The sequence below is a fragment of the Sebastes fasciatus genome, chromosome 18, assembly GCF_043250625.1.
Source record: "Sebastes fasciatus isolate fSebFas1 chromosome 18, fSebFas1.pri, whole genome shotgun sequence".
NCBI classification, from domain to species: domain Eukaryota; kingdom Metazoa; phylum Chordata; class Actinopteri; order Perciformes; family Sebastidae; genus Sebastes; species Sebastes fasciatus.
This window is the reverse complement of record NC_133812.1, coordinates 29,151,910-29,173,496: the sequence shown is the minus strand read 5'-3', so window position 1 is coordinate 29,173,496 and position 21,587 is coordinate 29,151,910. Positions and strand designations below refer to the sequence as shown.

The window sequence follows — 21,587 nt, the reverse complement described above, 5'->3', positions numbered from 1 at the left end:
AATATTAATATACAACCTGTAAGGACATCAGAGCAACTTGTTTTAAAGTGAGGCACAAGGGCTTGAGGGATCATTCCCTCCTTCAGGGCCGTCTTAATAAAGGACATACAGGCGGTCGCCTAGGGCGCCACCTTCTGGGGGGCGCTGGTCGCCCTTTAAAAAAAAGAAATGCCGGTGTCGCCCTTCCTCATTTTCTGCATTGAGGTAACAAATAAACAAATAAATAAATAAAGCAAGAAATACACCTTCCACCCTGTAACCCTGTTTCTCACACTTCATCTGCCCGGACGCTTATTCGTTAAGAAAACTGTAAATTGCAGTGAAACTAACTAAACATGTCTTAAACCATTGTGATGTGTGATGTCTGATGTGTGTTGGGGCTAGGGTTAAGGTTCCTGGAGCACCGAAAGCTGTAGAGGAATCATGACCTCCTCTGCTGTGTGACGGAGACGTTGTTAAAAGCTCCACAGAAACACCGACTAGAAGTACATACAGCTGAGAAATGTGTTCTGTTTCCATAATTAAATGAAAGATTATTTCTGTGGTTGTGTCCAGACGTCTCAGGGAGCTCCGGGTCTCTACAGATCTCGACAGCCAGAAACCTCCGACGCTCCTGGCAAGAGAGTCTTGGATTTGTACGTCCCTCCACCGCCTGCAGCACCTTACATACCGCTGTGAGTACCTCACCGATTCAGCAGCTCTCTGATTACAGTATATCATATAAATATATATATATATATATATATAATAAATAGATACAGTTTATCATAGTTATAACGTGGAACCAATAATTCAAAGTTTTAATCCTCCTCCCGTCCGGTTCCTCTGAAGAGACGGGAACATCAACGCGTCTTCGGGAGTGAAAATGAGGCCGAAGTCTCCAAACTCGTGTCTGGACGCAGACGTGCGGCGACGCTCCACTTGTACAGACGACAACAGGACGTCCATCAACGCCCCCCCACCTGACCCCCAGCAATCAATCCCTGTGTCCCTTAGACAGAGATCATCTACACGCTGTGAGTGCACACACACACACATCTATACTTCTGAGGACCTCATTAACATCAAATATTCTCTTTAACAGCCTTTCAAAACAAGATAGAGATGTTTATCTCCGCTCATATTGTAACTTGTTGTTGTGTCTGGGCGGTTTGCAGGTAAACCTCGACCTGTCTCCATGCCGGTGGAGTCGTTCTCAGTGGACCCGTCCTCCAGACCCGGGGCAAAGGGGAGGAAAGGTGAGCTCCGCCTGGTTCAGCCAGGCGTTTATCAGTAATGTGTCGTCTGTCTGCCTCGTTAACAAACAGCGACAGGACGGGCCGCGTGCTTTGAATTTTTACCTCGTGGATTATTAACCCCGAGAGCTTCACCTTGAGGAACCGACCGTGTGGATGTAAATGTGTGTTTGGCAGTTTGTCCGAGATAGCGGGCTGTTAATGGAAGTTAAACAGAGACACATTAAGAGGTGGACTGTTTCCACTGACGCTTAACAAAAGAGACTGAACTGAACTGCTGGCAGCTGTGTCATGTTGAGTCATTTACACGTGACTTCATCTTTAAAACAATCACCTTGAAACGTTCTCAATGTCAGTCTGCTTCTAGTAAGTTCTTTATTTAGTACTGCTATTTAATATGTGCATACAGACTCTTATATACGAGTGATTTCTTGAATGAAGTCACATGACGTTGTTTCCTCGTTGTTTCTTCGTTCTTTCCTCGTTGTTTCCTCATTGTTTACTCATTGTTTACTCGTTGTTTCCTCATTGTTTCTTCGTTCTTTCCTCGTTGTTTCCTCATTGTTTCCTCATTGTTTCCTCATTGTTTCCTCGTTGTTTCTTCGTTCTTTCCTCGTTGTTTCCTCATTGTTTCCTCATTGTTTCCTCATTGTTTCCTCATTGTTTCCTCATTGTTTACTCGTTGTTTCCTCGTTGTTTCTTCGTTCTTTCCTCGTTGTTTCTTCGTTCTTTCCTCGTTGTTTCCTCATTGTTTCCTCATTGTTTCCTCATTGTTTCTTCGTTCTTTCCTCGTTGTTTCCTCGTTGTTTCCTCATTGTTTCCTCATTGTTTACTCGTTGTTTCCTCATTGTTTCCTCATTGTTTCCTCATGGTTTCCTCATTGTTTCCTCGTTGTTTCCTCGTTGTTTACTCGTTGTTTCCTCATTGTTTCTTCATTGTTTACTCATGGTTTCCTCGTTGTTTCCTCGTTGTTTCCTCGTTGTTTACTCGTTGTTTCCTCATTGTTTCTTCATTGTTTACTCATGGTTTCCTCATTGTTTCCTCGTTGTTTCCTCATTGTTTCCTCATGGTTTCCTCATTGTTTCCTCGTTGTTTCCTCGTTGTTTACTCGTTGTTTCCTCATTGTTTCTTCATTGTTTACTCATGGTTTCCTCATTGTTTCCTCATTGTTTCCTCATTGTTTACTCGTTGTTTCCTCATTGTTTCTTCATTGTTTACTCATGGTTTCCTCATTGTTTCCTCGTTGTTTCCTCATTGTTTCCTCATTGTTTACTCGTTGTTTCCTCATTGTTTCCTCATTGTTTCCTCATTGTTTACTCGTTGTTTCCTCATTGTTTACTCGTTGTTTCCTCATTGTTTACTCGTTCTTTACTTGTTGTTTCCTCATTGTTTACTCGTTGTTTACTTGTTGTTTCCTCATTGTTTACTCGTTGTTTCCTCCTCGTTGTTTCCTCATTGTTTCCTCATTGTTTACTCGTTCTTTACTTGTTGTTTCCTCCTCGTTGTTTCCTCGTTTTTTCTTCATTGTTTCCTCATTGTTTCCTCGTTGTTTCCTCGTTGTTTCCTCATTGCTCCCGTCTGGTCTCCTGAACAGGTCAGGACATCCTGCACAGATATCTGAGTAACGAGGGAATCAGCACCATCACGGAGGAGGAGCCGTGTTTCCCTCTGCCGTACCGAGGACACCCGTCTGTCCGCGGCGTCGACCACATCAGAGGCAGCCAGTGCTTCATCAACGCCAACCTGCACAACAGCGCCACCATCCCTTACCAGGAAGCAGCGTCCAAGAAGCCTGCCGCCTCCTCCTCCTCTGCCGCTGTTTCTCCTCCTCTGCCTGTAACGAAACCGTCGACGTCGCTGCTCGGAGGCTGGCTGGCTCGTCTCCGGCTGCTCAGCCACTGACGGACGTCTCAACACACGTTTTATCAGACATGACACATTCTGCTCATCATGTGGCTCCTACAGGAGGTCCTCGACTCTCAGCCTGATCCTCAGGATGCTTTTTAAAAGCTCAAAGCCTTCAGCAAATAGTTTTAACAGTGAAATCCAGCAGACATGATACAAAGATTTTATGGTGGAGGAGATTTTAAAAAGTCAAAGCAAAGAAGAAAAAGACATCACAGAGCAGCAGTCAGTCGTTTTTCTGACCAGGACAGGTTAGTCACAGCTCTTCTTTTTCATGTCAGTTATCACCATGAACATCTTACTAGAGATTCCATGTTGATGCTTGTCAGTTTAATTTCCCATTAAAATAATTTATAATAGAACATTTTATTAAATTGTAGCTCTGTTTGGCCGGTGGAGCCGATCATCTCTCCCACTCTGACACCTGTTTACTCACATTTTCTACTTCTAAAGAACAAACTTTGAAGATGTTGTGTTTGCTGACCTCCAGTGGTTGAACTTGGCACCAGGTGAACTCTGTGTGGTCAGGTTACACATCCATCAGTGATGCTGAGTTTACAAAAGTAAAACATCCAAATTGTGCACTTAACTAAAAATAGTTGGTAACACTTTATTAAAATATCCAAACCAGTTCTGACTTTGAACCAGTTTCTAATATAAAAAATAAAGTTTGGACCTGCTGAGCTTCCATACAGGACGTAAGACTCAGGGAAAACAGTTGGAAAACATTCAGCTTGTTTATGGAAACAGAAAATAGTTCTACTTTTGTTATTTTGGGCCTTTTAACCCCTCAAATATACCTCATAATGTCTGTGTACGGCAGCCTGAATCTGCTGAAAATGATGCTGGTTTTTGTTTTCAACAGATTTTGCCGTCTTTAGCTCAAGTTTATACGACAAGAATCAATAAACAGAAATAGAATCAGTAAATCTAAACTATTGAAGGCCTTGACATTCACCTGACAAGTTCAGATTCACAGAGCAAATAATCAAACTTCAGTGTATTTCTAGTTTAAAAATGATGAAGCATTTCTAAACATCAGAGCTGCTGCGTCGAGTCTCAGGAGCCGCTGGTGCCTCTCGTATCTTTATCTGTAAATATGTTTTTATTTTATCACTGCAGAGATGTGCTTTTCACTTTAAGAGAAGGTAAAAATACAAGAAAGAAATACTCAACGTTGTTACTCAATATTTCTGACACTTCACAAAAGTCTTGTTACAACATTAATTACAATATAAACTTGTTTTTGAGGAGAAATGATTTAATGATAGTTTTAAAAATACAGTAACAAAATGCCTTAGCAGTCAAAGGAAGCATGGTAAATAACATCATTGATAAAATGTTTACCATCAGGGTTTTTATGACTTGCGTGCATTTTTAAGAAAGCAGTCTTAAAATTAAAGGTTGCGTCCGAAATGTCATACTAACATGCTCTTTATTAGGCTAAAACAGTATGTGAGATATTTTAGTATGTCCGAAACCTTAATATTAAACCAATAGTTCGCGAATTACATACTATTTCTGGTGAAATATTACAGTATGCAACGCTGGAGACTACGGCGGCATAAATATCCCACAATGCGATGCGGTAGTGACGACGACGTTCATAACAGACGTTGACCGACAGCTCTGTAACATCAATAACTCTTTGATTTAACTGTAAGTATAAGATTTCACATTGCTAGGCGTAATTTATATTTTAAATTAATTCAGACTTTGATTCTCACAATCCTTGTTTTGATCACATGATGTTGGCACGGGTTACCATGGTTACTTGTCTCCAACCGGCGAGGAGGCTCTCAGGAGGTGACGACGTAAATTACTGCTCAGCGCCTGTTTATTCACACAAAAGTATACTGAACAATAGTACACATATAGGGTATTTAGTACACAGTATGAGATTTCGGATGCAGCCATTGTATATAAAAAACTAAAAGATGTCCTCCTGTAACAGTTCATAGTATAAAAATTGTATAAAATCTGAGTTAAATTGTTTTGATGGACTCAAACTGAAGAACTCATGAACCCTCGCAGTTCAAGCTGAAGAGAAAATGTTCTCTGATTTTGCTGATATTTTAGTTTTAGAGTGAAATTTAAGTGTTAAATTCCAAAACGTTGTGTTGTTCTTTTAGAGATTTTACCTTAAATGTTAAATCTCAAACCTGCACTTGAGTTCGTTCTGAAAACTGCTGCTGCCGTCGTTTGACTTACAGATACTTTGATGCTGGAAGCTGCTTAAAATTTCAGGTAAAACTAACTGATGTTAAGTATTTCAGGTGAGGCTTACTGCACTCTAACACTGTGTTCACACCAAGAGCCAAGTCAATTTTCGCCTGGCTTTACTCGTGTGACTTGGATCCAGCATAATAACAACCTCAGTGGTTCCTCTAAATGTTCTCTGAAGAACTCCAGTGTGTTTGAGGTTTCTTCATGTACCATTATGAAAACCGTTCTGATGGAGTTCCTCAGGGAACCGTTTGGGATCCTCTGATGTTTACAATCCGAGGAGCTCCTTAAGTTTCCTCAAAGGTCTTTTTCTTTTGTAAAGAGTGTTTCTGGTTCATGTTCGGTGCCTTAATACTAACAAACATTATGCAAGAGCTACGAAAGCTAAAGATTATCAAGTAAGTGAAACTGTAAATATCTCAGAGGCGACCTTGCAGGTTCTTTACTGGATACAAATGTGCAAATAAGTGAAAAAAAAAACTATTTCTCTAATATCTGATTTTTGGTTTCTGAACATAACATTTCTATTTAAAGTGAGACGATGTAAGTTTTAGAAGAAATATAAAATTCTTCATTTTACAAATAAAAAGTTTAATTTATAAGCACTAAAACACCGTTACTTTACGTTACCATAACTACTCAGTTTCCTGATTTTATTTTCTGCATATGATCCCATTTGGCTTTCAGTTGGGTCACCTAAAGATGGCTGAAAGGAATCATGGGAAATGTAGGAAAATACATCATGTTATCATCCTGTAATTACCACTTGTGGCCACAATTGTCGCTGTACAGCGAAAGTTACAGTCTCACTTTAAGGGGAAAATTCATCAATTTAATGTTTTTCCAGATTTCTACATTTTTGACGATCCTGTTTGTTTTGCCAAACTACATGCAAATAAGAGTCAGTTTTGTCCTGTTAAGTATTTTGTAAGAGTCTCTTAGTTTAACTGGTTTCATTCTTCATTTGTTCCAGAGCTCTGCAGTATGATGCCTCTGTGATGCTTTGTAACTTGTGAAAAATATAAAAAATAAAGTGCAATTTATTTTGAAAGATTTCAGCTTTCCATCAAGTACACTAATGTTGATAAAGGACTAGAGAAATCTAGTGTTTACTGAAAGATGCATGTACACGACGTGTAAATATTTAACCATGACCAGCCTGAAAATGACGAACATCTGAAACGATTGAAGCAGAGCCAGTCGGAGCTGACTGATGCTACACTATCATTGGCCAGTCTGCGTACAAGGGGCGGGACTTAGCGAAGCGTCAAGGTATGCCATTCATTTATGTTTTTACTCATAGCTTGTTTAAATATTATTTGTAATAACGTATTGCACGTATCGCATAATAGGACTGAGGAATATGGTGTTGGTTTCCCGTATGATCTAGCAACAGTATGGTACGTTGGCGTGTCTTTGGGTGTTCACAACCTCAAACTTTGTTCCATTTCGCCCAATATAACTAAGTTATGGGTCCTCTGGTTTGAATTTATTCACTTTGGTATCTGTGACAGCTTCAGATTATGGCTAAGGCATTTTACAGCAGACTGCTTCACAGAGCGTACGATGGATCTTGTCTCTCTCTCCCTGACCATCAGGGCCTCTCCTACTTTAAGAGTAAGTAGCTTTAGGCTAACTTAAAAATAATGTAGGCTACTTGGCTTACATGCAATATTCAAAGGGTTTGTTGTTATAACGTTAGCAATAGCTTTCCATTATCCACCTGCCACGTGTCTTACAGTTGTGCATCTTTTATTTGTACGTTGTTTAACGTTAGCGATTCAACCTCTTGGGCTGCTCCATGAACAATGTTGGCGCCAACCCCCAACTACCATTCCTCACGTCAACCCCTGTCAAAAGGCCACGCATTGAGCACAGCAGCACCTTTGAATCCAGCACAAAGGAACCAACAGAGGAGCCTCCAGGACCTGGTCTCTGGCTGTGCACAGTTGACCCAGAGAGGTAATATCAGGGAAAGCTCATGTAGGCATCCCGGACGAGCCCCAAAATTGTCGTTTGCAACCGTGAAGAGGACTTGCTGAATATGATATACCGCTGGTGATTATAGACTAAAGAAAATATGCTCATTAATATTATGTTCCATTTCTGCCAATAGACCCCCCAATTGTTACACACTGGTTCTTTAAAGATTACAAGTTGCTATAAGATTATATTTCATACAGATAACATGCTTGTAAACCTTTAATACCACACAAGCGTTTCACACAACAGCTTCAGAGGATTTTTATTTCATATTTGAATCCAGATTATTAAGGAGATATTAAATATGTGGGCAAACACAGTAGAAGTATCATGACTTAAGGCACTGGTTCCCGACCTGGGGACCCCCCAGATTGGGAGATATTTCACAACAATGACTGGCTCGCTGTACATTATCCCTTACATGGTATTCACCCGACTCTAAGTTTTGACTCGCCACATCATACACAGATTTTTAAGTTCAGCTGTAGGATTTGAAAATCTTCTAAAGACACATTTTGAAAAGATCTCCTGCTTTGTATAGGCTACAAAAAGTATTACAAAAGTACTTCAATTTGTTAAATTATTATTATCATCATCACATACATTTTTGACTGACTTGTTTTTTGGTTAAAGATGGAATCAATAAAAAGGAGAAAGGCGAGGTGATTGTTTTACAGCTCGTTGCGCTCCGCCTTCTCCATGTGTTGTCGGCTCTTCTCCGGTAGAGTCTGAGTGACGAGGACGAACCGGTCCTTCTTCAGGTGCTGACCCGTCATCTGCTCCTTTGAATCTATAGACAGGTAGTCTCCTTCTGCTCCGTACTTTGGCCAGTGGACCAGGCTGTCCCCATTAGGACTCCTACACACACAGTTATAAATCATAACCCAGTCTTATCTCCATGTGTATAATATAAAGATGGATGACGCGTCTCCACTTCCTCCCACTAAACAAAAGTGAAACCAAAATATCCCGGATACAGGAGCTGCCATCTTGAGGCTTTGACGTCATTTTATTTTCTGCAATAATCCAAAACCCAATGGAACAATCCCATTGGGGTTTTTGTCTACAAAAATACGTCATCCCTGCAGTTCTCTATTAAAACCAAATTTATCAGAAAAATGAACACTTGAACAAACATCAGCGTGATAACAAATACCTAAAATTACAGAAACCATCTTTGGGAAAAATGTATCTGACGTGTACTTTGACTTTTTAGTTTGACCCATGTCCCATCCGCTAACATGGAGGGGCGGGGTTTATGAGCTATACTGCAGCCAGCCACCAGGGGGAGCTGTCATGTCGTCCATCTTTATATACAGCCTATGGTATAATAACTTGAGTTCCTACCCTGTGCGAGCAAAGTTGCCCCAGTAGCTCATCATGGTTCTGCCCATCTGTTCCTCCTCTTCATTGCATGCATCTAAAATAAAGGTAATCTTGTAAAACGCAGAGAAAACCCAGATCTCTGGTGGTCTGTTGAACTAGTGCTTTTTATATTGCACTTACTGCCTAATTTGACATGGGTAGTTGTGAAGCAGAGTCCTAACACTGAAAATACTTCATCTCCGTGGTCACTCCGAACAAAGCTCGGCCTTTTCTTCTGCAGTAATTTGAGAGAATGCTGGAACTCGTACAGGTACACAGGAGCACCTGCATCTAGTCGTGGACGAACAGAACTATCTCGTTACATCTCGATATAACAATGGCTCTTAAATAGATTTGTATAATGTTGTGTAAATAAGATACCTCTGTGGGCGTTAGCAGCCCTAATGGCTGGGATGAAGAACATCATGTCTCCGATCACCTCAGTGAACCCGTCTCTGTTTTTCAGACGATCCTCACCGGTTCCGATATATTCTTCTAACACCAGATCTCTGAGGATCGCATCTTCAGGCTGGAGAGGATGAGCAACACATGGTCAGATAAGTGTGAACATGATGTGGCAGAGTGATGAGTGATGTTCAGCACTGTCGGCCTTACGTTAGGGTAGAACATGTACAGCATGTTCACGACGTGCTCCCGGTCCATTCCCTCGGTCCAGTTCGCAGGAGCAAAGAACTGAAGGAAGACGATGAACAGTTCAGACATGAACAAGAACTAAACTTCAGTCACATACATTTCAGCAGTATTCACACGTACAGCAGTAAGCATCCAGCCGCCTTCATGATTATTGATGCCGGTCAGATACGGGACTTTGAGTAGTTGATGTTTGTGGAACAACTCGTTCACCGGTTTCGTCAGGAAGAGTCCGTCAATATTTACAGATATTCTCAAATATTCACCCTGAAGAGAGAAAAGTGTGAAAAGAAACGTTAAAGACAACGTAAATATATACAAGTGAGCATTTCATAGACGTGCAACAAGTCTTTGTACCAAAGTCCCAAGTCAAGTCCCAAGTCCTAAACTTTGAGTTCAAGTCCTAAACAAGTCATAATGCGCCCGTCACCAAATATAATGCCATCAGTCATTTTCGACCTGCACATTTTGCATGCTGCAATATCTTTGTTATAATTTTTTCTAATTGGCGCTCAGTAACTGCAACCTGATTGGATGCTGTCTTTGCCTCTGATTGGTTCAAACAAAGTGGATCTGGGGAATTAAGTGTCGACTTGCTAGAAATGAATAGTGTTCACGTTAGTTGATTCAGGAAATGAATTGCTTGACTTTTTAAATAAGTAAGTCTTTTTTCATTTTGTTAAGTCGAGTCTAAAGTTTGTGACTCGAGTCCACACCTCTGGTTTTGCATACAATATCTCACCTGTCCCATATCCACAATAGTGTTAATATTGACGTTTCTCATGCAGTCAGCGATCTTCTGCGTGCTCTCAAGGCTGCAGCCGGATATATTTGCTACCACCTGAGGAGAGATATGTGGGATTCATCTCAACAATTTAGAAAAACAAATATATGGTGTTGTGATACTCTCAATGTTGTGCACTGAAGAATTAAAAAGTAATAACCTGCGTTATGGGTAGAGGATCATTTACAATGAGTACATCCATTGCAGCAGTGCCACTCTCAGCAATAGCGTGGTGGAACAGGCCGTCAGACAACGGAGACAGAAGCTGTTGATTCAAGCAACACAAAGAATTAGAGCTTCTGTGGACAGCAGTGACTTTGCAGTGATATAACTGTGCAATACTTTATTTAAAGTGCTTTATCTGCAGATTGATCGTTACCAGAAGGGATACGCTCACTCCGCCAGCAGACTCCCCAAAGATGGTCACTAAACCTGGGTCTCCTCCAAAGTTGTGGATGTGCTGCTGGATCCACCTCAGAGCTTGAACCTGGTCCAGCAGGCCAAAGTTCCCCGACATGTGCTCATCTCCAGTGCTGGATGGAAGTTACCCAGTTTTACATTTTTGAACACATGTGGCACAGATCAAATCCAAAGGAGTAGAATATAATCACAGTATGTTCATTCTAACTGTGCTTAGTGATTCAGCTGATTAGACTGTTGAATATTAAATAGGTGTTTAACGTTAGCGATTCAACCTCTTGGGCTGCTCCATGAACAATATTGGCGCCAACCCCCAACTACCATTCCTCACGTCAACCCCTGTCAAAAGGCCACGCGTTGAGCACAGCAGCACCTTTGAATCCAGCACAAAGGAACCAACAGAGGAGCCTCCAGGACCTGGTCTCTGGCTGTGCACAGTTGACCCAGAGAGGTAATATCAGGGAAAGCTCATGTAGGCATCCCGGACGAGCCCTCAATTTATCTTTACAGCGCTGCCGTTGGCAAATCTGGTCCCGTTGGTTAATGTTAACTTTCTCAACTACCACTGGTGATCCTGGAGAGTGAGTGACAGCACATGTTGAGAGAAACTAGAATTTTCTTCAGCCATTGTTAAAAGATTCTGCCTCCACTCCGCCCACAAAATACGTCCTCATGTTTACTAACAGAAAAGGGGTCTATAAGCCTCATAGATGTGGGTCAGTAGGGGCCTACTACACCCAGTAGTAGGTTTTATCATCTATTCACATGGTCGATCACCGAAAGAAGGAATAAAAGAAGACGACAGCGACCTATAGTGACCGTAGTAATTATGTCAGTAGCAGAAGCGGAAGTCAGGCGCTGTGGTATAGACGGCGTGAAACTCCATATGCGGTGGAGGTCGAGGACAATGGATGGGTTGTATTCACAAGTTTCACTTTCACTTTTCAAACGTAGTTATTTTAGGCCAAAACATTTACCTAAACCTAACTAAGTGTTTTTGTTGCCTGAACCTAAAGAAGTGAAACCAAAACGTGACGTTTCATTTAGTTTTACATGTTAGAACGTGTTGCTTTTAAGTTTCGCTTTCACTTTTACAACATAGTAGGTGTAGTAGGCCCCGTAATGACCCACATCTATGGTGCTTATAGCGACAGACAACACCTATTTAATGGCCTGATAACAGCGAATGGGGTGCGTGATTTGAGTCTTTTTTACCTGAGAAAGCCCAGAAGTCCCAAGCGGTACTGGATCACAACCACAACCACATCCTGGTAAGCAGCCAGGGCGGAGCCGTCATACATCGATGCTGACCCCATCGCAAACCCTCCGCCGTGGATCCAGACCATGACCTGAGGTAATGAAAGACCTCCATCACATCTTCACTTTATTCTGTCTGAGCTCATGAAAACCTCAAACTACATAAAACATCACACAAAGACGTTCCTAATGGAAACTCCCACTCACCCGTTAGCAGAGATCAGTGACGTAGGTTAACAAAGTAAGCTAATCGGAGCTAATCAATAAGGTTATGAATAATGTGAACGCTAGCACTGGCTGAGTCAACGTTAGCTCTGCTAAGTGGAAATAAGTGAAAGAGTTAGTTCGGATTTTTTAAAGTGGGGTTGTATGTACAGTATTCTGTACATGTAGCGACGTCATCATGCAGAAACCTACGTCAGGTTTTACCGGCACTACGACTTACTGGCAGCTTGGCATCGTGAGCTCTGTTTGCAGGAGTGTGAACGTTGAGGTAAAGGCAGTCCTCTGATATGTCGGGCAGGTCTACCACCAGTTCACCGAACTGCTCCAGCATATCTATAGAAACCTGTCTGTGCTGAACACACCTGAAACAGAGACATGTTCTCTCAGTGAGTATCGGACATGGTGCGGTATATAACAGCTGGAGTATACGAAGGCCTCACATGTTTGGCTGCCGGGTGGCGTCTCTCACTCCCTTCCACGCCTCTACAGGCTGGGGGGCAGCCAGTCTCAGAGCCGGACCCACGGGGGGCTTAGCGAACGGGACGCCCAGGTAGGAGTGGACGCCGGTCTCCTTCCCCTTTACACTCACATACTGACCTCTCAGGCTGCCCAGCTTCGTGTGGACGTCAGGTGCTGTCAGGGTGGAATCAAAATCATAACGTAATGCAGTTTATCAGCTCAATTTAACGAGGACAAAATATATATTATAGCTGAGTAACAAATATAATTCCTCCGTATGTTGCAGGGAATCACCGGACGCCCTACGATACGATATTATCACGATGCTTAAGTCACGATACGTTCTTATTGCAATTTTAAACGTATTCCGATAAGATACATCGCAATTTATTACTTGTCTGCATTACTTTCTACAATATGGGACCTTTAAAGAACTGTCTGTTAAATATAAAGGAAATAGAAATAACATCACAATGCTCCATTGTAGTTTTACACCTTTGATCCTGCATCAGCATGAGGTCAGCAAAATAAATGATTAGTCTTTATAACATGTATCTGATCTTTGGGAGGAGTTTCACCTTTAGACACACTCCGGGTGATCTGAGGTGATCTTTTACCTACATACAGGCAGGAGGTAAAAGATCACCTCAGGTAACAGGTAACATCAAGTTAACAACACATTCAGTCCCATAAGAACTACATTTAAACAACATATAACTATTAAAACCTATATTACTATTCAGACTAACAGAGCTGTCAGATCTACATCTAAAACCCGTTGCATGCTGAATGTTACTGAGTAAATAAAGTAGTCGTGTCCTGGTTGAACTCACCTTTAAGGTTTTCTGCAGCAACACAGAATAATAACACAGCTGTTATAAATAAAGAGTGATGTAAACGGAGCTTCATGGTTTCTCTTTCTGTTTATTGAGACTCTGCTGCTTCTTAAAGGAGGTAGAGCGAACAGAGAAGTGACGCCTGAGACGCTTCCCTTTATATAAACTCCCTTTCTAACTTTGACCCAGGCTGGACCTGAAGCTGATATGACCGCTGTACACACGTTGCCATGACAACACCAGAAGTTAATAATGTGCAACATATTTTTTATTTTATTTTTATTTTATGCACTTATAACACATCATGTTTACTGTAGTTTCGTGTATTTTTTTGTGAGTTAAAGTCTTTAATGTTTTATTTTTGTTTTATGCATGATGATGTTTTTGTTGTTGTCGGGTGACCGTGTGACGCGTACCTAAACATTCTCCTGCTGTTCTGCCAGGCGAACACGGTAATAAGTGATTAATTGACCTTATTTAAGTACAGTTAGACTTGGTTTATAAGGAAATAAGAGACGGAGTATTTGTTCTTTGTTGTTTTGTTGTTTAAACTCTTCTGTTTGTGTGTGTTTAGTTCTAGTTTTCACGGTGTTTCAGGCGCGGTCACATATGCACGAAGTTAACGTTTCGCCTCCCGTCCACTTCCATTCTATGCGAGCGAAGAGAAGAAAAACATTCGCTTCCAGTAGCGAAGCAAATTCGCGTCTTTTTATTCGAAGTTCAGTTTAACTTTGGTGAACTTTCAGGCGAATATCGCCTCGTCAGGTGATGGTCGCTCGCCTGCATTCATGCATGTGTGACCGCTCTCTAAATGCATGAATATCAAACATGGACTCTTTATTTATTTATTTATTTTAGAAAATATAAATACATTAACAGAATATACATACAAACCCTGATCATGTCAGGGGTACATTTATAAAATAAAGAACTAAATCAAATAAATAATAAAAAAATATATATCCATCTATATAAAGAAAAAGTAATAAACATTCAGAATAAATTCTCATCGGTCCATAATAAAGTTATAAAAACACATAATAAATTTTAATTGCCTTCTTATAGTAGCGATAAAATGTTCAGATTTTGGTTTGGAGTCCGTTATCCTGGACTATTTTATGACCAGTGTAGAAACACAGCTAGGGGTCAGAGGTCACATCAGCAGAAAATTGACTTCCTGCTCCGTAATTCAAAAAAATAAAATAAGTGTTTAATAAAATAACAATAAAATAGAATACAATTTTACAACTTAAATATAATAACATGTGATTAATAAAATATAATACAATTTCATAACTTAAATACAATAAAATAAGTGATTAATAAAATAACAAAAAAAATTTATAAAATTATACAGCTTAAATACAATAAAATATGTGATTAATAAAAATAACAATAAAATAAAATCATACAACTTAAATATAATAAAATAAGTGAATAAAATAATCAAATAATAACTATTCATAATCAAAGGCCTGGCTGAATAGGAAGGTTTTAAGTTTACGATATAATAATCAATAAGAATAATCACATTTTTCTGCAGCCGTGGAGGCGTGTTCATGTGTTTCAGGTCAACACAGGTCAACATGTCACAGGAGTCACAGGATCTATTATCTACATTCATCAGGGCTGATGGCACCACCTGGAGGACAATGTCAACGACTGTAAGTAAAACAAAAAATTAACATAAGTTGTCAAAACAATAACTTTTATATTTTCAGACAAACTGATTTACATTTACTAAAATTAATTGTTCTTCTCCAGACCTGCAGTGAGATTTGAACTTAACAGTAACCTCTTAATCATTGTAATTATAGTAAAATCCCCCATGCCTTACCTAAAACTAACATATTTTAAATGAAGTCTGGTGCAGAATGTGACCATGAACCAAAAACCAAAAACCAAAGAGATTCCTTTTTTGCTGTGGCTCCAAAGTTGTGACATAAAATAGTCAAACCAATCAAATCTGCATGCAAGAACAGCTTTTAGTGCATGATATGTGAAGCTGCTGTTGGCTGCAGACAGACAGACAGAGGCAGCTTGCGTGAGATCAAACAGCCACTGAGTCGAACATACCGAAACCAAATAAAACAAAGTGTCGCATGGAACGACAGTATCTCTGCAGAAATGTTTTAATTTCTATAGAACAAAGAGGAAGCTGGTGTGCAGACGGAGAGCCTCTGAGAAACAGAAGGGTCATAGTGAAGAACATGTGAAACAGGAAGGACGGTGTGGGTATATGCTTTTATATGTGAGGGGTGATTTTCACTCTGTGGTCTGTTTCTGTATGAACTCTCACAGTCAGCAGCTTCCTCCTCTGCTGAGCGTCAATCTGCTGCGAACCAACACACCGAACGGCTGGACGTCCAGACTGCTGCAGGTAAGACCTCCTTTTTAAGGTCTATTCTCTGAGTGAATATGAAATGTCACTTTCATTATAGGTAGTACAGTTTGCATCATCCAGAGGAACAGGGGACTTGTTTCTACAAAGAAATGTTGAATGTTAATTTTATATTTTGAGCAAACAAAAGTCTATTATCCCCCTCACATCTTAGTATATTTAAAAACATGGACAAATGAAACCATAAACTAAAAGTATAGTTAGAGAAAACAGTAGTGTTTGAAGGACTTCTCAACCATGTTGGCTGACAGGCTGAGGAGGAAGATGAGATCTAATCGAAAGCTCCAGAGCAGCTACTAAATGGACCTTGACTTTGACTATTTCAGATTTACGTTTCATTTCATCCTTTTGCACGAAGCTGTCTAGTTCTTGACTAACTTTAAATACAACTGAAATTAAATTGCTTTTGGGATAAGAATCATGCTTTACGTTTCCCAACTACAGTTCCCTTGATGCTTTGGGGGATGTAAACAGGAAGTATAATGTTGCTATGGATTACACTGAGGGCTACAACTGGTTTAGACTATAGTTGTTTACATTTTGGCATCATTAAAAGTATGCCGGATAATCTATTAACAGTTTATGTTTGTAATGAAGCCATAGATGTACACACAACTATCACTGGATTACTGCGATACTGAAGAAAACTTCTAAACCTGAAGATTCTCAGGCAAGTTCTGGAGTAATAAGGAGCGTCTTTGATCTGTGATCTCTAAGTGGATTTATGGATGCTTATTGAGATAATGATATATTCAGGAAGTGTAAGTCACCCTGAATCTAAAATTATGTGTTTCATGTATGTGTGCTCAGATTTGACTGAGTTCTGACTGATTATGATACTTGATTATTACACGTGACCTTCCGTCCTCTCTCATCCCCTACAGGATCGACCGCAGCCATGAGTCGGCGGCGGGTCTCGGTCAAAGATCTGGGCGTGGTGGACTGTCAGGGCTGGCTGCTCCGCAGGAAGGAGGGACGCAGCTTCCTGGGAAGCAAATGGAAGAGATACTGGTTCGTCCTGACGAAGAGTTCTCTGTACTGGTACACCGACAAGATGGTGAGCCACAGCCAGGCTGGTTCTCCATAGAACCCCATAATCTGGAGGTCGTTATGGCAACTGATCATGTAGTAAACTTTCATATATAAGTTAAGTTAAGTTTAAATTGAGTTTAAGTTGTTTTAAGTTTAAGTAAGTTTTTTAAGTTAAGTTTATGTTGTTTTTTAAGTTACGTTTTTTTTTAAAGTTGAGTTTCATTTTTTTTCTTAAGTTTATGATTTTTAAATTTTGCATTTAATTTGTTTTTTAAGTTATGTTTAAGTTGTATTTTTAAATTTAAGATTGTTTGTTTTGGGGGTTTTTTAACGTTTTTTTTAAGTTTAAGTTTTTAGATTTTTTTAAAGTTAATTTTAAGTTGTTTTTTAAGTTAAGTTGTTGTTTATTAAAGTTCATGTTTTTTAAGTTTAAGTGCCAAGTTTAAGTTTTTAAGTTGAGTTTAAGTTTTTTCTGTTTAAGTTTTTAAGTTTAAGGTTTGTTTGTTGTTGTTTTTAAGTAACTATATGGTGTCTTGTAAATAGTTCTTATTCTCAGGTTGAATAACAGATCCTGATCTTGATTAAATTCAAGTTACAACAAAAATAACAACAATAAGACCAATGAGAAAGAAACTGTAGACCAAACATCAAAGATGAGGCTGAAACCACAGAGAGTCGACGTCGATCTCACAGGAACTGGAGCTTTAACTGTGTGTTAGACTGTTTTGTTGAACTGTTTGCGTCTCTGAGGTGTTACAGTATCTCTGTCCTCTGCAGGCGGTGAAAGCTGAAGGATTCATCAACTTGTCCGGTTTCACCATTGAACCGGCCAAACAGAGCAAGAAGAAACAGTAAGAAGAAACAGAACAACGTGTTAGTTAGTTTCTCTGAGCAGCAAATCAGAAACCAGCAGCAGTGATAGTCGTCTGTCTGAGGTCAGTCTGAAACTGCTGTTGATCTTTATCCTGGTTATTAACCTCTGTGTTGCGTTTCAGTGCCATAACAGCCAGTCATCCTCTGGTTGTGACTATCTTCATCGCTGCAGAGAGCTTCACAGACATGAACAAGTGAGTATGTTTCATTTGATCTTATTCTTAGTAACGCTGGGAGGATTTGTACCCGAGGTAGAAAAGGCCATTTTTATTATTCAAACTAATATTTTAGACTGAAATATCTCAACAACTATTGAATGGATTCCAAATTTTTAATGTACAAGTACAACGTTTTGGGCTGTTGATGGCGCTAGAGGAAAGGTCAAGGGGGTAAACACCATTGTTGGGATTGATCCTCTGAGGAACATGAACATCTATAGCTAACTGAAAGCGGCGGGTCCGTGTCACGTTTTAAAATAACTGTTTTTGTGAATGGAGTCTGGTGGCTTTGAAGACAGCGATATAACAGCTTCAGTTCCCCGCTAGAAAGGGCTCGCCGTCAGACGGCCCTTTACCTCGCCGTCAGACGGCCCTTTACCTCGCCGTCAGACGGCCCTTTACCTCGCCGTCAGACGGCCCTTTACCTCGCCGTCAGACGGCCCTTTACCTCGCCGTCAGACGGCCCTTTACCTCGCCGTCAGACGGCCCTTTACCTCGCCGTCAGACGGCCCTTTACCTCGCCGTCAGACGGCCCTTTACCTCGCCGTCAGACGGCCCTTTACCTCGCCGTCAGACGGCCCATTACCTCGCCGTCAGACGGCCCATTACCTCGCCGTCAGACGGCCCTTTACCTCGCCGTCAGACGGCCCATTACCTCGCCGTCAGACGGCCCTTTACCTCGCCGTCAGACGGCCCTTTACCTCGCCGTCAGACGGCCCTTTACCTCGCCGTCAGACGGCCCTTTACCTCGCCGTCAGACGGCCCATTACCTCGCCGTCAGACGGCCCTTTACCTCGCCGTCAGACGGCCCTTTACCTCGCCGTCAGACGGCCCTTTACCTCGCCGTCAGACGGCCCTTTACCTCGCCGTCAGACGGCCCTTTACCTCGCCGTCAGACGGCCCATTACCTCGCCGTCAGACGGCCCATTACCTCGCCGTCAGACGGCCCTTTACCTCGCCGTCAGACGGCCCATTACCTCGCCGTCAGACGGCCCTTTACCTCGCCGTCAGACGGCCCTTTACCTCGCCGTCAGACGGCCCTTTACCTCGCCGTCAGACGGCCCTTTACCTCGCCGTCAGACGGCCCTTTACCTGCGCAGACGGCCCTTTACCTCGCCGTCAGACGGCCCATTACCTCGCCGTCAGACGGCCCATTACCTCGCCGTCAGACGGCCCTTTACCTCGCCGTCAGACGGCCCTTTACCTCGCCGTCAGACGGCCCTTTACCTCGCCGTCAGACGGCCCATTACCTCGCCGTCAGACGGCCCTTTACCTCGCCGTCAGACGGCCCTTTACCTCACCGTCAGACGGCCCTTTACCTCGCCGTCAGACGGCCCTTTACCTCGCCGTCAGACGGCCCATTACCTCGCCGTCAGACGGCCCTTTACCTCGCCGTCAGACAGCCCTTTCTGACGGGGAACTGAAGCCATTATAACGCTCTCTTCAAAGTCACCAGACTCCATTCATAAAAACAGTAATTTTCCCTCTCAGAACAGGAGTAGCTGGTCTACCGCTGCATCCATCGGTTGGTTAGTTTGTGTTATTGTGTGACTTTCTGATCTGAACTAACGTGGCGTCTTAAGCAGTACATTGCTTAGCTTCCTGTCTGCTTCTCCAAACTGGGAGCACGCCGACCGCCATCTAAGTTACTGTATGTAACTTTAATATGCCGACTATGAGGATGTGTAGATACTGTACATGTAGCAGCGTCATCATGCAGAAACCCCCGTCAGCTCACCATGTGGGGAAACGTTTTTAGAAGGTTCCTCTTTCTCCTCCTCTTATCATTTCTCATTTGTTCATCTACTTCTTGTTTTGTGCTGTGAAGTGAAGATGATGAGTCACTGCTGTTATCATCATGTTGAACGTTGCTGCAGCATTAAAGTCCGTGTGTCCGTCTGCAGGTGGATCAGTCAGCTGTCAACAGCAGCAGAGCCGTGTGAACCCATCAACACGGAAGGTCAGACACATTCAGGAGTATTAATGTACACAGGAATACAACTAAATACACATTCATAAACATAAGTACATGTGCTGAAGTTTAAACTATGGTTCACTCTTCCCATCTTTCCTCTCTCCTTTCTACATCTTACTATTCTTCATCTTCTTCCCATATTTCCTCCTGAAATTTAGATGTATTTCTGACTGTAAATGATTGTTTATGTCCTCTCTCTCTGTCTGTCTGTCTGTCTGTCTGTGTTCAGAGTGCTACAGCGAGGGCAGCGATCAGGACGCTGACGAGAGCGTGTCCACTTCCTGTTCTCTGAACTCTGACCAGGAAACAGCCGATTCTGAAAATGTGAGTAACAAAGTGTGACACAAAGACGTTTATTCAGATCCTCCTCCTCCTCTCTCAGTCTGTTAAAGACGTCCCGTCGTCCTGCTCTCTCACAGGGAGAAGTCCTTCAGCCTCTCGGCGAGCCGTCGACCTGCATTGACCCCACACCGACCGGTGAGGACAGAAGAGGAATAAGCACCTCGGAGGGCGGGACGTTGAGTAGAGACAGAAGAAGAAGAAGAAGAAAAGAGTCAGACGGCGACAGTGAACGCCTGTCCTGGCTGGACATCCCCGAAGATGGAGCTGGAGCTGGAGGAGGAGTGTCCGTCCCTCTGCTGCACGTCAGCGAGGAAAGAGAAGAAGAGGAGGTCGTCCACGGTAAACATCTGGTTACTACATTAAACACATCAGTTTGTTTCCAGGTGTTGGGGAGCTCTACTGCGTAATGTTTTAATAGTAGAATAAAGTCTTTAGTGTCTAGCCTAGACCTCAACTTTATGCAAATGAGTACTGGGCGACGTGATGCCCTGTCTCTCAAACGCGCCGCCACGCTACCAGAATGCATTGCGCGGCTGCTTACATACACAATGAATGGGAAGCGTGGAAACGACGGATCCTGTGGACGTGAACTAAAATATATAACCTGTTAACACGGGCACCGAAATAAAAAGCAAGAAGTTCCGCGACATTCCCGCGCCGCTCACGTTCCCAGTGTTTCCTTGTCATAACACACCTGAATCTCCTGACTGAACTGTCAGTGGTTGAGTTGCATTGTGGGTAATGTAGGCGTCAGGTTTTCAACAAGGAAGAAGAATGTGTTGAATAAAACAGATGATATTTCTGGTTCTGCTGCATCTATTTTTATCCTTTCTTCTTCTTTTTTTAAACTGTCCAGTCCGACGGTGTTGTGAGAGTGAAATGATAGATCGGCGGGGTGTTCCTTTAACTCACTGCCTCTTCCTCTCTTTGTTTTTCCAGAGAAGCCACCTGATGAGATGGAGTGCCTCTACAACCGCCTGAAGGCAGCCAGCTTGTCTCCGATCGGACGGTCCAGTCGGAGGGACTTCAGAGCGTCGTTCGTCAGACGATGTCACAACGACGGAGTCAACGAGAAGCTTCACCTGCTCCGGATCCTCGGCAGCACGCTGAAGGTGAGCCAGGAGCTGGAAGAAGTATTCACATCCTCAGATCTGAAGTAAAAGCACAAAAGTTTTAGCATCAAAATATACTTAAAAGTATTCATTATGCAGAATGGCACATATAAGAATAATACATTTGTATTATTAGATTATAATTATTGCTGCTTTAATGTTGCAGCTGGTAAAGGTGCAGCTAACGTTACATACTGATGGGTAGCTTATGAATTCCCCCCCAGGTATCAATAAAACATGTTTATATTATTACCAAAAATCATCTTAATCGATCTTTTACTTCAGTAA

At 41.9% G+C, this 21,587-nt stretch overlaps 2 protein-coding genes across 3 annotated transcripts in view; one reads left to right on the top strand and one right to left on the bottom strand.

Annotated features, from left to right (window-relative positions):
- LOC141756615 (connector enhancer of kinase suppressor of ras 3-like) overlaps positions 1-21,587 on the top strand; it is a 54,026-nt gene that overhangs the window by 30,829 nt on the left and 1,610 nt on the right. The window contains exons 10-23 of the mRNA XM_074616476.1: positions 556-674; positions 832-1,016; positions 1,158-1,238; positions 2,830-3,134; positions 7,144-7,328; positions 12,541-12,601; positions 15,648-15,726; positions 16,632-16,804; positions 17,557-17,630; positions 17,775-17,846; positions 19,775-19,830; positions 20,075-20,169; positions 20,265-20,526; positions 21,127-21,299. Of these exons, the coding sequence (XP_074472577.1) occupies positions 556-674; positions 832-1,016; positions 1,158-1,238; positions 2,830-3,134; positions 7,144-7,328; positions 12,541-12,601; positions 15,648-15,726; positions 16,632-16,804; positions 17,557-17,630; positions 17,775-17,846; positions 19,775-19,830; positions 20,075-20,169; positions 20,265-20,526; positions 21,127-21,299 (1,920 nt within the window). The remainder of the gene's footprint in view (positions 1-555; positions 675-831; positions 1,017-1,157; positions 1,239-2,829; positions 3,135-7,143; positions 7,329-12,540; positions 12,602-15,647; positions 15,727-16,631; positions 16,805-17,556; positions 17,631-17,774; positions 17,847-19,774; positions 19,831-20,074; positions 20,170-20,264; positions 20,527-21,126; positions 21,300-21,587) is intronic.
- Positions 7,600-21,587, bottom strand: part of LOC141756696 (fatty acyl-CoA hydrolase precursor, medium chain-like) — a 53,467-nt gene continuing 39,479 nt past the window's right edge. The window contains exons 2-14 of one of the 2 annotated variants that reach the window (XM_074616684.1): positions 13,344-13,428; positions 12,492-12,684; positions 12,272-12,413; positions 11,785-11,918; positions 10,529-10,682; positions 10,310-10,414; positions 10,108-10,206; positions 9,489-9,632; positions 9,330-9,407; positions 9,096-9,243; positions 8,856-9,005; positions 8,697-8,769; positions 7,600-8,207 (exon numbers count right to left, since the gene is read on the bottom strand). In XM_074616684.1, coding sequence (XP_074472785.1) covers positions 8,021-8,207; positions 8,697-8,769; positions 8,856-9,005; positions 9,096-9,243; positions 9,330-9,407; positions 9,489-9,632; positions 10,108-10,206; positions 10,310-10,414; positions 10,529-10,682; positions 11,785-11,918; positions 12,272-12,413; positions 12,492-12,684; positions 13,344-13,419 — 1,683 coding nt within the window. In that variant the 5' untranslated portion in view covers positions 13,420-13,428 and the 3' untranslated portion in view covers positions 7,600-8,020. Of the gene's footprint in view, positions 8,208-8,696; positions 8,770-8,855; positions 9,006-9,095; positions 9,244-9,329; positions 9,408-9,488; positions 9,633-10,107; positions 10,207-10,309; positions 10,415-10,528; positions 10,683-11,784; positions 11,919-12,271; positions 12,414-12,491; positions 12,685-13,343; positions 13,499-21,587 lie in introns of those variants that run through there. The other variant, XM_074616682.1, reaches the window with a different exon arrangement.